The 17,741-nt window shown below is 53.7% G+C and overlaps 1 protein-coding gene across 1 annotated transcript in view; it reads right to left on the bottom strand.

Moving 5' to 3' along the window:
* Positions 1–12,646, bottom strand: part of HS1BP3 (HCLS1 binding protein 3) — a 34,980-nt gene extending 22,334 nt beyond the window's left edge. The window contains exons 1-3 of the mRNA XM_029232223.1: positions 12,604–12,646; positions 7,743–7,908; positions 582–789 (exon numbers count right to left, since the gene is read on the bottom strand). Of these exons, the coding sequence (XP_029088056.1) occupies positions 582–789; positions 7,743–7,908; positions 12,604–12,635 (406 nt within the window). The 5' untranslated portion in view covers positions 12,636–12,646. The remainder of the gene's footprint in view (positions 1–581; positions 790–7,742; positions 7,909–12,603) is intronic.
* Positions 12,647–17,741: the final 5,095 nt, after the last annotated feature.

Below are 17,741 nucleotides of genomic sequence, written 5' to 3'. Positions count from 1 at the left end.
GTGACTCTCACCAGCACCTGCTGGCCGGGCGACTCCCATCCGACAGACAGGACTAGCGGGAAGACAGAAGCCCGCGGGACCTGGACTGCAAGTGCTCGAGGTTCCCATCACTGGGTGGGAGGGGCTGCCTGGAGCCACGCTCCAAACCTCTCGGTGAGAGGTACCAGCTGAGTGAGGTGTCCCCAGGGACCAGGGCACCAGCCTGGCTGTGGAAGCACAGCCTTCTCCGGACTTTGCAGGCCCCCAGGCCTGGCTGGTGGGAGGCGGAGGCGTGTGTACGGGTGGGGGGAGCTCTGGAGGGGGCTGGCTAGGCGGGGAGTGGCTGGGCTCAGACTACGGAGAAGGGCCCTGGGTGAGCCCCATCCAGCACCAGATGGTCAGTCCTCCAGGGCTGGGTCCCAGGCCTCTTCCACCCACCACCCTGGCCCAAGCACGGCAGTAAGGCCCATGGGCCTCAACAGCCTGGCTGAAGCTTCTGGGCTGCAGGGGGTATGTGGACGCCCCTCCCGCCAAGCCAGGGCAGGGAGGCCTAGTTCTGGGCCAGCAGAGACCTCAGGAATTTGAGACAGAGCCTCCCATACCTAAGAATTCTAGCAGCTCAGGGCTGCCTGCCAACTCAGCATCCTTCGAGACGCAGCGCAGGATCTCATCGAACAAGGCTCTCCTCTCCCGGATGTCACACTCCCCAACAAAGAGCACCTTCCTGGGGAGCGGGGGAAGGCTGGCCGCTGGGTAACGACTGCTGAGTTTCTGGTAAAACTCCTCGATGTCACTGTACTTTCTGGAGACCTGGAATGAGAGGAGCACATGGTTTCCTGAGTGAAGAGGGGAAGGAGAGAAGGCCGCTCCTCCGGCCCCAACAGAGGTCCCGAGGGCGCCGGGCTCTTGGGAGAGTTCTCCCCTAGGACCGGCCCCAGGAAGCTGTGCCTCCCTCCGGACCCTCCGCCCAGCTCCCTGCCTCAGGCTCCACTTCCTAAGCCTCCTGGTCAACGCTGGGTGCTAATCCTCAAAGTCCTAGCGGCCCAAAGGAAAGATGCAATCGTGGCGGGTTCCAGGCACCATCACAGGTCTGGGTAGAGACACTTGATACAGAGACCTGACCTGCAGGTGACCGTGACTCATAGCTCCATTCTGGGCCTTCAGTGCATTAGCAGGGTGACCTCATGGTCTGGCCCCTGTTAGGTCATCTTCCTGCAACAACGGGTCAGCGTCTTGCAGGGTCATTATCCCGTGAACTAGCAGCTGCCCCTGACAAGGCCACACCTTACAGTGCTCAGGTGGTGGAGAACCAGACACTGCAAAGCTGGTTTCTGGCCCTGGTGCTAGCCAGGAGCCCACTGCACACCAGGACCTTGGGGAAGCTGGCCAGATGTTCCGCTGGAAGGTGGTCTTCGGCCGTCAGAGTCATCCTGGGGTACCTGGCTTCCTGCAGAGCTGAGGGCTGCCTGCTACGGCCTCTCCATCTTTCCCCAGAACCCCCGCCGCAGCTTAGGGCTCGTCCACTCACTGTCAAGCTCTTGCTGTGCGTTTACTCTGTATGAGCACTCAGTGTGGTCTCTGCCCCCGAGGCTCCAGGCCTCCAGTTAAGGGAGCAGCGGTAGCACAGCGGGTCGATGCCATCACTGTGGTCTGTATAAGCCAACACAGGCGCTCAGAGAAGAGTCACTCACTCCACGCCACGCCCCACCTACAGCCCAGCGTCCTCCCTTGTCTTAGACTCCTCTGTGCTCTCCCCACAGGTTTGGCCAGTCTCCCTAACTCCTCCGTGGGAGCATCGATTATGAAGACAGATATTCCCACTTCTCCCAAGCCAGGGCCATGCACACAGCACACCAATGAAGCACTGGTGTAGCTGATGGGCTGTGAGGCGTCTGCATGCGTCCAGACAAGGGACACCTGGCAGTCCCATCGCACAGCTCTGCTGGAGCATGCAGCAGCATCCTCAGAGCCCCCAGCCCGTGAGGGTTCCAGATGCTGGCAGGTGGCTGGGGCACTGGGGGACTTCAGGAACCTCCCCTGGGGAGTTATCCGGGACAGGGGACTGTGGCCTGCAGTTGTCAACACAGAGCCTTGCTCGGGAGCTTTCCTGAGAACAGCTCTCAAGGAAAGGTAAGAGCGTCCTTTTACAAAAGTGACGCAGGCTCCCAACTCCTAGTGGTCCCAAGAACCCGAGACTCCACCAGGTGGGGGCGGAGCGCCCTCTGCTGGCCTCACTGCTCCATGCAGGCCTGGCCACCAGACCCACCAGAACCCGGCTTCTGGGAGCTGTGGGTCTCCAGGGCACTGGCAGTATAGGCAGCCGGGGAGCTTTAAGTCTTGGGTGCCACCCCACGCAAGGCCCACATTCAGTGTTCCAAAGCACGGGCTTCTACTCCTTTTGAGGAGTAGAAAGCAAAATGCTCATTAGTTTTTTAAAGCTAAATCGTGAATCTTCAAAGAAAGTTCAGGTGTGGGGTTACACCCCTAGACCTCACAGGGAGTCAACGCGTTCTTTGCCTTCGCAGGTGGTTCAAAATGTTTGGGAAGAACCTCCACGCACAGGCACCTGTGCACCTTACCCGCAGGGCAAGGCAAGGGGGTCACTGGTCAGGAGAAAGCAGCACTGGTGTGACACATGGAGGTGTCAAAGAAGTTCCCACACACCCTCGCTCATAAGGCCAGCCAGCACCTTATCAAGGGCCCCCGAGTGCTGCCTCTCTGTCTCGCCCACAGACTTGGGTCTCAGATATTTTCCTCTTTGCTCCTGTCCCTGAAAAACATGGGTGCGTTGAGCTCCATCTGGGTCAAGTCAGATTACCAGGAGCTGCAAATCACCCAGTAGAACAAAGCAGACCCAGAACCATCACCTGCCATTACATTACACCTTGGTTCTCAACAAGAGTCTGTCCAAGAAGCAAACGAAAAACATCACACTCTGTTAGACACTTTCCAGGATGTGCTGAATGTCTCTTAACAAAAGAACTGTGCCATAAACTTTGATCACTTAGAAGCTGGTGTCTCCAAACTGGAAAAGAATATTTGTCATGCAATAAATATAAAGAATATATAAAGAATTCCTATACATAGTAAGAAAAAGACAGCCAATGGTTCAGAAGGAATTCCACAGAAGAAACAATGTTTCACAAACATTTGAGAAGATATTCAATCGCATTAGTAATCAAGGAAATGCGGGCTAACACCTACCAATACAAGATTCACAAAATCAAAATGTCAGGCAACACCAAGTATAAATGAGCATAGGAAACAGGGGCATTACACTGTCTGCGAGCTGGTAGTGACCTCTGGAAAACAGATGGCCTTGTTTGATGAATTAAAAGTATGCATGGCCATATGGATCTTTTGCCTAAAACATTATGCTTTTTCTTAATCTTACTAAAAATATCTTTTCTTTTCTTTCTGAATTCTCTCTTCCTTTAACTACAACATTGACTTGTTCATTTCAATTTTAAATCCATCCTTCTTATTCACTTCCGATAACGGGATTTGACTTTCTCTTTTTTAATGGGGATTTATTATCTCATCCAGCTGATCTTAAACACTTTAGTATCAAGATCCCATTAAAAATTTATTGAGGACCCCAAAGAACTTTTGTTTATGTGAGCTGTAGTTACTGCTACTTCCCATATTAGAAATTATAACAGAAATTTAAACACAAAGAAAAAAAGAATCTTGTGTCTCTTCTGGTAGGTCCCCAGGCCTGGGTAACTCGCTCCTTGCCTTTCTGTCTTGGCTGCCAGGAGACGCAGAACAAACCAGCCGGTTGCTCTGCTCTGACCCGCAGGACCCTTGCTCATTTTAACTTTCTCTCACAATCCCGTGGCCCGTCTCTCCTGGGCACGTCTCCAGACCTTTTCACAAGAAGCCAAAGGTAAATACTAAACGAGTGAGTTTGTGGTCTTGCCCCTTCCTGAAATTCTCAAGCCCCTGAGCCCCCTCTCTTCCCTCGGCCTCAGCTTCTTCTCCCTGACTGTCCCGAGGTGCTAGCGTCCCCAGGCCTTCCTCCTCAGCCAGAACCTCCACGCCCACATCCACTCTCTGGGCAACTTCATCTGCTCCCAGCCTTTCAGCATCACCTGCAAGCTGATGCCTCCCAAAGCAGCCCCTTGGGCCTGACCCCGCCCTGAGGCCCCGAGTTCCAGCCTCATGTATCCATCAGGCAAACACTTCACACTGGAAACGTCCTCCTTCCACCTGCCCCTCCCTCCACTGGAGCCCTTTATCTCAGAGGGTAGAAACAATCAGCCAGTTAATTATGTGCATGTCACCTTGGAAATACTTTCAACTCTCTCCCTCCCTCCTGTACCACCCACCGCTGGCCTGCCCCCGGCCCCAGGCGTTACTCTACCAGCCTCCTCACTGAGCTCCCCGTCCTCTGCCCTGTTCCTTCCAATCCAGCTCCACTCTCCACCAGACAGGCAGTGAGAGACAACAGGACCATGTCATTCCACTGCTTAAAGCTCCTGCTTGATGGCCAGACAGGTCAGGCCCCCTGCATGCCCTCTATGACCTGGACGTTGCCCGCTATCACCCTCCTCTTCTCCCACTTCATCCAGGACGATACTCAGCTGCTCACAGCTCCCCACATGATACTCTGTTTCTAGCCTCTGTGCCTTTGCTCAGGCTGTGCCTTCTGCCTGGGGCACCCTCCTCCCCTTGCGCTGTTCTTAGCTCCCTCTGCTCGTTAAATTGTTGTGGTTTTTTTTTCTATTGCAGTGACACTGATTTATAACATTATACAAGTTGCACGTGTACAACATTACATTTCTACTTCTGTATATGCTATGGTGTGCTTACCTCCAAAGGTTTAGTTTCTATCCATCACCATACAGTTGATCCCCTCTACCCATTTCACCCTCCCCTCTGCCCCTTCCCCTCTGGCAACCGCTACTCTGTTCTCTGTATCTACGTGGTTTTGTTTGGTTTGTTCACGTTCTGTTTTTTATTTTTTATATTCCACACATGAGTGAAATCATACAGTATTTGTCTTTCTCTGTCTGACTTGATAGGATACCCTCGAGGTCCATCTGTGTTGCTGCAAATGGCAAGATTTCATCTTTTTATGGCTGAGTAGTATTCCATTGTATATAAGGACCACAACTTCTTTATCCGTTCATCCACTGATGGGCACTTAGGTTGTTTCCATGTCTTGGCTATTGTAAACAGTGCTGCCGTGAACATAGGAGTGCATGTATCTTTTCAAATTAGTGTTTTTGTATCTTTGGATAAATACCCAGAAGTGAAATTGCTGGATGATCTGGCAGCTCTATTTTTATTTATTTACTATTTTTTAGCCACGCCATGCGGCTTGTGGGACCTTAGTTCCCCAACCAGGGATTGAACCCGGGCCCTTGGCAGTGAAAGCGTGCAGTCCTAACCACTGGGCCGCCAGGGAATTCCCTATTTTTAATTTTTTAAGGACTCTCCATACTATTTTCCATAGTGGCTGCACCAATTTACATTCCCACTAACAGTGTTGGAGGGGGTTCCCTTTTCTCCACACCCTCATCAACATTTGTCATTTCTTACCTTTCTGATAATTGCTATTCTAACAGGAGTGAAGCAATAGCTAACTCTGGCATTTCCCTAATAATTAGTGATGTTGAGCATCTTTTCATGTGCCTATTGGCCATCTGTATGTCTTCTTTGTAAAAATGTCTATTCAGCTCCTCTGCCCATTTTTAACTTGGATTGTTTGGGTTTTTGTTGTTGAATTCTATGAGTCCTTTACATATTTTGGATACTATTAAAATGTGTAATATGGGATATATGAGTTTTATCTTCTCCTATTCGGAAGCTTGTTGTTTTGCTTTGTTGATGGCTCTCTTTGCTGTGAAGAAGCTTTTTAGTTTGCTGTAGTCCCATTTGATTATTTTTGCTTTTTGTTTTCCGTGCCTGAGGAGACATATACAGAAAGATATTGCTAAGACTGGTGCCAAAGCTAATGCTGCCTATGTTTTCTTCTGAGAGTTTATGGTTTGGGTCTTACATTCAAGTCTTTAACTCATTTTGAGTTGATTTTTATGTATGGTGTGAGATAGCGGTCTACTTTCATTTTTTGCATGTGGCTGTTCAGTTTACCCAAAACCATCTATTGAAGAGACTATCCTTTCTTCATTGTATGTTCTCTGCTCCTTTTGTCATAAATTAATTGTCCATTTGTATGGATTTATTTCTGGGCTCTCAATTCTGTTCCATTGATCTATGTATTTGTTTTTCTGTCAACACCATGATGTTTTGATTACTACAGCTTTGTAATACAGTTTGAAATCAGGGAGTGTGATACCTCCAGCTTTGTTCTTTTTTCCCAAGGAAAAACATTTCTTGGACTCTTCAGGGTCTTTTGTGGTTCCATATAAATTTTAGATTTTTTGGTTCTATTTCTGTGAAAAATGTCCTTGGGATTTTGGTAGAGATTGCATTGAATCTGTTGATTGCTTTAGGTAATATGGACATTTTAACAATGTTAATTTTCCCAATCCATGAGCATGGAATATCTTTCCATTTGTTTGTGTCTTCTTCAATTTCTTTCAACAATGTCTTATAGTTTTCAGTGTACTTGGTTAAATTTATTCCTGGGCATTTGTTGTTGCTGTGGTGGCTGTAAATGGGATTGTTTTCTTAACTCTCTTTCTGCTCACTCATTGTCAGCACACAGAAACACAACTGACTTTTTTAAAAAATAAACTTATTTATCTATTTATTTTTGGCTGCGTTGGGTCTTCGTTGCTGCACGTGGGCTTTCTCTAGTTGCGGTGAGCGGGGGCTACTCTTCGTTGCAGTGCATGGGCTTCTCACTGTGGTGGCTTCTCTTGTTGCAGGGCATGGGCTCTAGGCGCGTGGGCTTCAGTAGTTGTGGCATGCGGGCTCAGTAGTTGTGGCACGTGGGCTCAGTAGTTGTGGCTCATGGGCTCAGTAGTTGTGGCTCACAGGCTCAGTAGTTGTGGCTCACGGGCTCAGTAGTTGTGGCTCGCAGGCTCTAGAGCACAGGCTCAGTAGTTGTGGCTCACGGGATTAGTTGCTCCGCGGCATGTGGGATCTTCCCAGACCAGGGCTTGAACCCGTGTCCCCTGCATTGGCAGGCGGATTCTTAACCACTGCGCCACCAGGGAAGTCCACAACAGATTTTTGTGTGTTGATTTTGTGCCCTGCAACTTTACTGTATTCATTTATTATTTCCAATAGTTTTTGGTGGCATCTTTAGGGTTTTCTATATATAAAATCATGTCATTCACAAACAGTGAAAGCTTTACTTTTTTCTTTTCCAATTTGCATACCTTTTATTTCTTTTTCTTCCCTAACTGCTGTGGCTAGGACTTCCAATACTATGTTGTTTCACTGGCTGTAGACTGAAGGGGAGTGAGAAAGGGAGGGTCTCATCCGCAGTAATGCTGATGTCTCCACCTGCTCTTCAAAACCCAGCTCAGCCCTGACCTCTTCCGAGACATCTTCCAGAACCCTTTCCCTAGGATGGGTTAGGTGCCCCTTCTCTACACTACCACAGTCCTCCCCTCCCCTTGGACTCCTGTCTCTTTACAGGTCTGTCTCCCCACAGACTGTAAGCATCTGGCTCACCGGTGTCCTTACCGCCAAAACGCTCTGGCACTGTCAGGCCGAGTGAGCGTTGGCTAGAGCACTGCTCACACCCCGATGCTACTTGCACCCTGGTGGCAGGTGTGTCTGCCCAGCTGGAACCCCGGACCCTGGGCACCCTCGGGAGCATCCTGGCGGAGCCCCCAGCTCACCAAGAACTGGACGACATCCTCAGGCCTGTGCTTGGCCGACTTGAATGCAGCCAGCCGGGTTACCACCAGGATCTGGTACTCCACATGCCCTGACATCATCTTGCCCCGTACCTCCTGGTGCTGGGGCACGGTTAGGTCCAGGCCTGTGTGGACATTCTGAACTCGCCTGCCAAAGGGAAAGAAGGCAAAAGAAGCTCAGGTTCAAGTCAGCAGGCTTCTTGAGTGAAATGCAGGCCAGACCTCAGGTGGCCCAGCAGGCCTGGGTGCAAGGCTGCTCCACTGGCCGTTCTCTGTGGTCCCGGCTACCCACCCCACCACAGCCCAGCCCTTCATAAAGCCTGGCTTCCCAGGCCCCAAGCCTGGGCCCTGCCTTTGGGTCACTCAGGAACAATGGGCTCTCACCAGCAGGAAAACAGGTGACAGCAGAGAAGGTGGGACTCATGGAAAATCACAAACAGCTATAGTGTCTGACACAAACCCAGCACAAGAGCTCCTGCGGGGTTTGTGGGGATGGCATTCCAGGGCTTCTATTCAAACCAAGGGAAGTGCCTGGCTTTGGGCACACAGTGCAGGAATGAAACCCCACCAGGAATCCGGAGAGAGAAACGCATCTCTTCAGCTAACCAGAGAGCAGCAGAGCCGCTACAGAACCTGCCCAGCCAGGGGAAGATGGAAAGGGCACTGGATACCAGGCCATCATTTGCCCTGGGGCCTCTGCAAGGCACTGATAAGGCCTGCTCTATGAGGCTTTGAGAGGATACTTGGCAAAACATTACAGCTCTTGGAGGATTTTTAAATGCTATACAAATGTAATGAATCACACGATGAGCAAAGAAGTTATGAAATGTTTCCTCCGAGGTGAGAAAAAAGGTTAAATGTATTCCTCATTCTATGTAAGGGTATAATGGAGACCCATGCACACAAACATACATCACACAAGCACCTATAACAGGATATGCCCAGCATACAGTTATCAGGGTCGAGACCTACTATGTGCCGGGCGGGACTTTCAGAAGACAGGAAAGGGGAGGGCCCGAGGGGTGGGGCTACTGGTGCTAAGACTGTGTCTGGGGCAAGGCCCTTTCCCTCTCTGCAACTACATCCCAATCCATCAGATGACTCCCTGCCCCCAGCACTCCTTCCACACAGACTCCTCCCCTTTCCACACCAAGCATGTGCACTGTCACCATGATGCCATTTGTCACCAACTGGGAGGACAGCCCACCACGTAGCCACATACTACTAAGCATTCAAACCCTTACACACACAAACATATCCACAGGGTGTAAGGTATGCGAAAACGAGCATGAATCACTTAGAAAGGCCCGGGCGAACCTGCCTTCAGGCAGGTGTTGAATGAACCCAACATATGGGCGAGACGGAAAAACACCAATCAGCCCTCTTTTCCTTTTGCCGGTAACCAAATGAGCGTCCCTGGCCCTGCACCAGGTACAGACCTGCTGGCGCTGCGCGCCGTGTTACTGTTAGGAGCGCAGGAGAGCGGAGGGGACTGAAGTTGAAGTGGCCGCGCTACCACGGGCTCTGTTCTAAGCACCTGCCTGTCTGAGACACTCCCGCCTCCCTCAGCCTTACCGAGGGTCACTACCGCTCAGACCCACTTAAAGTCAGAGAAACAGACACAAAAGGCGAGTCACCTGTGCTTGGGCTCAGCAGGTCAGAGGTGGAGCCAGGGTTCACTCCAGGCTGCCGCCCCCCTCCCCGCTGACTGGCACCTCCCATCAGTCCAGCTTGCTCCTCCAGGACCTGCCTCCGTGACCCCTCCCCCTTTCCACTGTCCCCTCCCCCACCGTCCTGTCGCGCCGCCCCACTGCTGGGATCACACCCTTGGCCTCAGCTCCCCTGCCCTCGCCCCTAAACCCTCCAGTTCTCCGCGTCCCTTGCATCTGTGTCCGGCAGCTGCACGTCACTGGGATAAACGCACAGACGTGCTGACTGGTCCCACCTGAAATTCACGGCCACAACCTGCAAGCTCCAGCGTGGGGCCTGGCAACCCCACCTTGGTCTCGACCTGGGGTTCTCAAAGTGTGGCCCCTGCAGCATCAACATCACCTGGGAACTTGTGAGAGTGGCAGATCCAAGGTGCTGAATCAATCTCCATGTTAACAAGTCACCTGAGCCTAACCCACGCTCTCTCCCACTCCCCTAGGCCCCCAAGGAAACTTTTCCTGTAAAGGGCCAGAGAGTAAATATTTTAGGCTTTGCAGGCCGTAGGGTCTCCATTACAACTACTCAACTCAGCCACTGTAGAGCGGAAGCAGCTGAACACAGTACATAAACTTTATTACAAAAGTTAAGTGGTGGGCAGGATTGACACAAGTAAGTGGTGGGCGCATGGGTGTAGTTTGTCCACCTATGCCCCAGACCAAACTTCTCAAACTGTAAAGTGCATCCAAGTTGCCTGGAGATCTTGTCAATGTGCACATTCTCACCCAGCAGGTTGGGGGCAGGGCCTGGGAATCTGCATTTCTAACAGCTGCCATGTGATGCTGATACTGGTCTACGTGGTTAAACCCTAAGGTTAATTCTCCCTCTCCTCTTACTCCAGCGGCACCTGACAGTCCCTCTCTGCTCCTTGAAGCTCTGTCTTCATTGCTCCCGGGACCCCCACCCTCTCTCCGTTCTCCACCCTCCCTGGCCACTCCTGCTCCGCTTCCCTGGATGGTCCTCCGTTCCTCTTTCTGCTCCAGACTCTCCCCTCAAGGCCACACTCCTTCCCCCAGCTGCCTGCCCGACATCTCCGCTTGGCTGTCAACAAGCTTCTTCATGAACGTGTCCAGACAAATGGTGATTCTCACCTTCCTAAACCTGCTCCATCCATAGTCTCCCGACTCGGTCCATTGCAACCTCCCTCTTTCAGGAACTCAGGGCAAGTCTTGCAGTCAATCTTGACTCCTCTTTCCTGTTCTCGCGACCCACATCTAATCATCAAGCTGTACCGTCAAAATACAGCCAGAACCCAAACATTTCGCACCCCCTCTGCCACCATCAGCTCTCACGTGGATCACTGCCAGAACGGTCTCCTTGCTGCACCCTGCTCACCTACCTTCTGCTCAACACAGCGGCCAAATGACCTTTGTGAAATCCAAGCCAGGTCCCACCTCGCCCAGAGCCTCACCTCAGCCTGGGAGGCCTGTCCTGACTGTCCCCTGCCTCCAAGCCCCCAGCTCCGCACCACATCACCTAATGCTCTCCGCGGCTCACGGCACTCCAGCCACCCTGGCCTCCTCGCTGGTGCCCAAGCACCTCTCTGCCCCAGGACATTGGCACCTGCTGTCCCCTCTGCCTGGTACACTCTTTCTCAAGATTTCTCTTGCGTTTGTCAGGAGTCTGCCCAACTGCCACTCTCTGTCAGAAAGACGCTCCTGGGCTGCACCATATAAAACAGCACTCACTCCTCCTAGCACCCTATTTCCCTACCACTTTATTTTCCTTCATACCATTTATCATCCCTGACACACCATATATTTACCTATTGTCCGTCGGCCGCAGGAAAGCTCACGAGAGGGACTTTGTGTTGTTCACTACTGTATCCTAGAACCACTCTCCTGGCCTTCACCACCAGCACCTGCATCTGTTAAGGAGCCCTGCCCAGGTGTGGCAGTGAGGGAAGCCACCCACGCCCTTCCCAGGCTCCCAGCACCAAGGTCACACCCCCACTGGTCTGCTGCTGGCGGCCCTGCTCACACCTGCCAACCTCAAAGCTCCTTTTTGCAGGAAATGACACTGAGGCTCAGGGAGAGGAGGTGATTCGTGCGGCCCTGGGGAAACCTCTTCTGCCAGCGAGGACACGACCAGCAACCATGCAGAGGCCGAGCAGGTTCTGATATCAGGGTTCACTTAAAGAATCATACATACTTTTCTAGACCTGAAGCCACAGGGATGTTCAGATTACTGCTGGAAAAATAACATTCATTTATGTAAGAGATTGATGTCTTAGCCCAAGATTCTGGGTAGGGGGAACAAGGGCAGAGTGTATGAAAATACTTGAAGTGAGTCACTTGACAGATGTTAGAAAGGGGGAAAGAATAAAACCATGACCATCCCAGCCTTTCCAGGATCCGTCTTGCACTGGGTCCCCCAGGCCTGGGTCAGGGTGGGGTGGGTCACCCTGCATCCTCTGTCTCCAGGGACCCTCCACAGGCCTGGGCGGTAACTGCACTTTTCCTGAGCTACCTGTTTGAGCAGCTGCCCCCTCTTCTCTCCCTTCACCTCATTAACCTCCACTCCTCCTGCAGGAGGGGGGCCTCATGCACCCCCTCAGAAGCCGGGGTTACCTCCTGCCCTGTGCTCCCATGGCAACCTGAACCCACTACCCCCCATTCAGCATCTGTCTCCCGAGGGTCTGCGTTCATCCCCGTTTCCCCTGCAGGGCCGAGCCTTGCCGGATTCACCCCGTCCCCAGTGCCGTGCCCGGGGCCTGGCGCACGGTGAGCGCGGACAGGATGCATAACTAGATCTTCGAAGAGAAAGGAAGACAGGTGGACAGGAAAGCGGGGAGGAGAGCCCTCCCTTTGCCTGCTGGCCGGGACCAGCCAGTCCAGGCCTTCCACTGGGTTTTGGGCGAGTTCGTTACCCTCTAGGGACCTCAGTTTCCCCATCTGTAAAACCGAGGGGGGGGAGCGGGGGGAGGGACTCGCCGCCGCCCGCCTCTTCCGCTGGGCGGTGGAGGGGCCGAGCCCAGGTCAACGGCCGGCGCGCTGGGGACGCCGGGGGGCGGGCGGGATCGTCGGGACCGGCCGCCTCCGCCGGCTCCTCCGCCCCGGGCGCGTCGGGCCGCGGCTCCCGGGCACCCGACTCCACGTTGCCCGAGACGCAGCGCCGGGCGCGGGGTCTGGCTCACCTGGAGGTGACGAGCACTGCCGGGGCCTGCATGACGGCGAAGCTCCGGGCGGGGCGCGCGGTCACGAGACCCGCGGGTGCCGGCGTCGCCGCGTTCCGGGCCCTGGCCCGCCGCCTAGTGGCCACCGCGCTCGGCCGGAAGCGGCCGCGCGTTTCCAGGCTTTTCTGGAACTCTGGGCGGAGACTCGGGGCTGAGAGTCCTGCGCGGGCTCGTCGCTGCTGGAGGCCCCGTCGGAGCTGAGCGCGTCCCCCGCGCCCGAGTGTCCTGAGCCATCCAGAGGTTTGGGTCTGATGTCCCAGCGTTATCAGTGACCGCGCCCATTTCACTCTTAGGAGTGCCCAGAGTGTCCCGGTTCAGACACTCCTGAAATTATTTGGTTCTCCTTCCTTGGGGAGAATGCCGGGGAAACAACGCAGCGGTGCTCACGGCCCCCGGGATGCTCGGAGAGAGGTTAGGAGAGTCCAGAAAACAAGATAAATCAGACCCCTCTGTGGAACGAGGGGTGGTGATCCAAAGAAGCATCAGCCTGACCCCTGAGGCCTTCCAGTGGCTTTTCTGTAAAACGGCCTACAGGGCCTTCCCAACAAAAGCTTCTGAGAACTCTGTGTCTTTCTTCTCGCTCACTAAGGAAATGTTGTTCTGACACTTGTTAAAACAGTAAGGAGGACTTTATTCAAGACTGTGGCAACAGGGCTCAAGACTGACGCAACGGGGAGAGTTCAGGCTCAACCCTGAATACAGCAGACACCGGGGGCGATAGCCACGGAGTAGGGAGGGGCCGACAAGGGTAGGAGGATTCTTGCTGAAAGCAGGCCAAGGGCTTAGACATCAAAGGGCGGGGATGAGGAACTTGATCAGAGACCAAGGGTGATCAGATATCAAGGGTGGGAATCCTCTCTAAACTGACTTAGCAGGATTCTTGCTAAGACTGGGCAGGGACCAAGGTCAAAGGCCTAGCTGAGAAGAGGGCTCAGAGGAGCCTGAAGTTTGGTCAAGGAGAAGGTCTTTGTTGCCCAAAGTTTCCGTCTCAGAGAGCTGCAAAAACCCTCTCCCCCGCTGTGCGTGCAGACCCGAATCTCCAGGTACCCACTCCTCCTTTCCTCTGCCCCTAATGACACCCACTGCCCATGCTGCTTCCGGCCCTCTGGCAAGAGGAGGTGGGGCTTATGCTTGACTGAATTTTCCCAAAAATCCAGCCCCTTGCCCCACCTGCACCGCCCTGGAAATCTGATCAACCAATGTCCCAGCTCTTTGCAACTACCTGTAAAACACTTAGCTCTGGGCTTCCCTGGTGGCGCAGTGGTTGAGAGTCCGCATGCCGATGCAGGGGACACGGGCTTGTGCCCCGGTCCGGGAAGATCCCACATACCGCGGAGCGGCTGGGCCCGTGAGCCATGGCCGCTGAGCGTTTGTGCCTGGAGCCTGTGCTCGCAACAGGAGAGGCCACGGCAGTGAGAGGCCCGCGTACCACAAAAAAAAACCCCCAAAAAACCCCACTTAGCTCCGCCTGGCCCATAGTGACATTTAATCAGTGCGAATGTTTGTGTTGCTCTAATGTTTAGCAACTAAAAAGACAGGTCTGTCTGCTCTGCTTCTGCTACTAGTCAGACTCCATCACAAAACTACTCTCCTGGCTCCCTCATGGACTTTCCATTCATTCATTCATTCAATTGTTCGTTCATTCATTCAACATTATCTGCTGGGCTGGACCTGTGTTCTGGGCCCTGTGGAGGCTCTGGAGCCGCTTAGTGACTAGGACGCTGCAGCCCTGTGCTCCCACGGTGCGCCCAAGGACCTGCTCCCTCAGCTTCCCCTTTCCGAGCCTCTCTTCAGGGTCTTCGGGGAGCCACTGCCTCTGATGGCTGCCTTTGGGTCCACAGCTGGGGCCAGAGCAGTGAGGTCAAGGGGCCAGTTTCCCTCAGAGAAGCCTTGGGGTAGAGGTGTGCCGGACATAATAGACCCTCTCATCAGCGATTCAACTGTCCATGGGGTGAGAAATGGAGGTTGTATCACCTGCCACAGTGGCCCAGAAAGAGAAAAGCTCAGTCTGGAAACAGGGCCAGGAGAAAAGTGCAAATCACCACAGGTATTCTGTGCTCTGTCCATGAGAGCCCCGCTGACAGAGAACAGATGAAGCTGGGCTTAGCGGCATCAGATGCGCGATGGGGTAATGTGCACCGTGTTCCCTACAGGAGGGGCAGCACGGTGTCCCTGTGGGCCTCGGCTTCCCACCCACCGCCCCACCAGCATCGTTATTATCTGTATTTGACTCATTTTCATGAAGAAATCCTACAGTGAAAAGTTTTGAAAAATGAATCACTTTCCCCACTTTATCTCTGGTTTTTTTTGTTTTTTGTTTTTTGTTTTTTGCGGTATGCAGGCCTCTCACTGTTGTGGCCTCTCCCGTTGCGGAGCACAGGCTCCGGACGCCCAGGCTCAGCGGCCATGGCTCACAGGCCCAGCCGCTCTGTGGCATGTGGGATCCTCCCGGACTGGGGCACGAACCCGTGTCCCCTGCATCGGCAGGCGGACTCTCAACCACTGCGCCACCAGGGAAGCCCTCCACTTTATCTCTTGAATAGATATATATGTTCATATGCTTGAATAGCTCGTTTCCAATTTGTTTGTAGACAAGATGAGCAATAAGGAACAGAAGGATGAGTGAGTGAAAGGGCTGCGGGAACACCCAGTCTGCTGTCTGCTCTGCCTGCCCACCTGCCCGTCTGTCTGTCTGCAGGGCAGAGTTTGAGGTAGCAGACGGCCCCCATGTCTAGTTTAAATTGACATGCCCCACTTCAAAGCAGGCAGAAAGGGTGTGAGCCTCGGCACCCCAGGAGTCTGGCGCAGCTCAGCCCTAGGGAAGGGCCAGCCGGTCAAGCGGTCACCACCGCACAGACACTTGTGGACCATACACCCTGTGCTGGGCGTTGAGAGTACAGTGAACGAGGCGCGGTCGCTGCCCTCAGCGAGCTTCTTTGCCCTTAGACTTGGGGTGGGATAGGGGTCAGAGAGGACACTCGAAAGGAGCCAGAGTCCAAGGTTAACCTGAAGAGATGAGAAGGAATAGGATGGGGTAGAAGGAACATCATCTATGAAGTCCTGGCGACAAGAAGAAACGGAATTCAGGGAACAAGTTGGGGAGGGAGCTCAAGGGGGAGGACAGGCGTAGAGACTCACGTGTGCCAGGCTGAGGGCTTCACCCTGACCCTGAGGCCAACTCAAGGCTACCGCCGGACTGCGAACATCGGAGCGGCCCGACCAGCTCTGCTGCCGACATCGGTTTGGAACACGTGATGCTGGAGGTGGGAAGGTGAGCAGAACTGCAGAGCAATCCAGACTGGGGACAGTGGTGGCATGAATTGGGGTGAGGGCCCCCCAGGCGGAGAACAGGGCACAGGTGACACAGAGACTTAGGAAGTGGAACTGGACAAGACAGAATCGAGTGCACATGCGTGGGAGGAGTCGAGACGCTGCTTCAGTTCGGCTCCTGGGAGTAGCCGGACGGTGGTCCATTCTCTGGGGCAGGGCACCTGGAGGAGGGACACGTTCTGGGTGGGATGATGAGTTCTGTGTTGGACAGCTGGTGTTTGAGGGTGTGGGGACATTGAGGTGACTGTGGCTCTGGCCCCCGGGAGGCAGGCCTGGCTGGAGACCCTGATGCGGGGGTCACAAAGCTATTGGAGCTGAGAGTAAGGCTGAGCCTGAGGAGAAGACAGCCCAGGAAGGTGCAGAGAAGCACACGTGTTCCAGGGCAAGCACAGGTCGGGGCTGCGAAGAAGGGGACTCTGCGTCACCGCTGGGGCTGGTGGCACGCTGGTCACCCATGACTTGCAGACAAACGAGCCTCACCCCTGGCACCAGGGTTCCCGAGTGCGTGCCACAGGGGGACTTGGCACACCTGGTGCCTGCCGAGAATCCCACTGGTTCCCCTTGAAAGAGTGACCCCGTCCCCTAGAGCAATCCCATTTTCTGCCTCATTCCTTCCGCCCATACGCACTCGATTCCGTCTCATCCAGTTCAAGCTCCTTAGTCTCTCCCTCACCTGTGCCCTCTTCTCCAGCTGGGGGGCCCCCACCCTGATTCGTGCCACCATTGTCCCCAGTCTGGATTGTCCTGCAGTTCTGCTCACCTTCCCACCTCCAGCATCACATGTTCCTCTACTGAGGCAATCCCATTTTCTGTCCCATGTGCCCCTGTGTGGCTCCAGCGGATAATTGTATACAATGCATGGAATGTGGAATCTAAATCTGATATGTTCTGCTTCCTGCCTGACTCAAGGAGCCCCTTCCATGGCTGAAGCCACAGTAACGCAAACCACATTCCCCGCTGCCCTGGGAGGAACGCTCCGGGCCTCAGTCATCCCCCAGGGAAGTCGCTGGACCTCAGGTGTGGTCAGTTAGAGACACCACAGCCCACAGGGAGACTGATCTGAGCCCTGGTCCTGCCACACACCAACGTTGTCCTGGTTTCTGGTGGGGTGGGTCTTCTGGGGACCTGCTGATTCGTCTCTGTCCTCTGTAGTGATGCTCTAGTGCTCCAGGGGGCTGAGCACCCCAAATCTAGCAAGACAACCACCTCATTTGTCACTCAACAAATGCTCCTGGGCACAGCTCTGGGCCTGTGACCTCTCCAGGCCCTGGGGATGCAGAAGGCCTCCCTGGCGGGGCTCACATACCACTCAGGACAGTTGGAGATGTCCAAACGAGTACAGGCCCAGGGTGCATGGAGAAGGGCATAATATAACCAACTCAGCCAGGGGTTGAGGCATACAGGGGTTCTTCCAGGAGGAGGTGGTGCCAGACTCAGGGCATGAAAAAGTGGGTGCTGTCTCTTTGAGCCTTGGTTTTCTCATTGGTGAAATGGGCATGATGGAAATCTTTAATTCACAGCACTGCTGTGAGTTGAATGAGATAAAATGTAACTGAAATGAGAGGAAATTCAGACACTGTAGATGAGCTACCCAAAAGCCATTCACAGCCCCTTCCTCTTTGCCTTACTACCATAGAGGCGAGACAGTTAAAGCACTCATGCTCCCAGCCTCCCTTGCGGTTAGAAGGTGCCATGTGACATAATTCTGGCCATACACACAAAAGTTCCTGCAGAGGTTTCACCTTGCTAGGAGAAAGCTCTTTGTACCT

Source organism: Monodon monoceros, unplaced genomic scaffold (genome assembly GCF_005190385.1).
Source record: "Monodon monoceros isolate NGI ecotype Baffin Bay Population unplaced genomic scaffold, NGI_Narwhal_1 Super_Scaffold_19, whole genome shotgun sequence".
NCBI classification, from domain to species: Eukaryota; Metazoa; Chordata; class Mammalia; order Artiodactyla; family Monodontidae; genus Monodon; species Monodon monoceros.
This window is presented reverse-complemented; position numbering and strand designations above follow the sequence as displayed.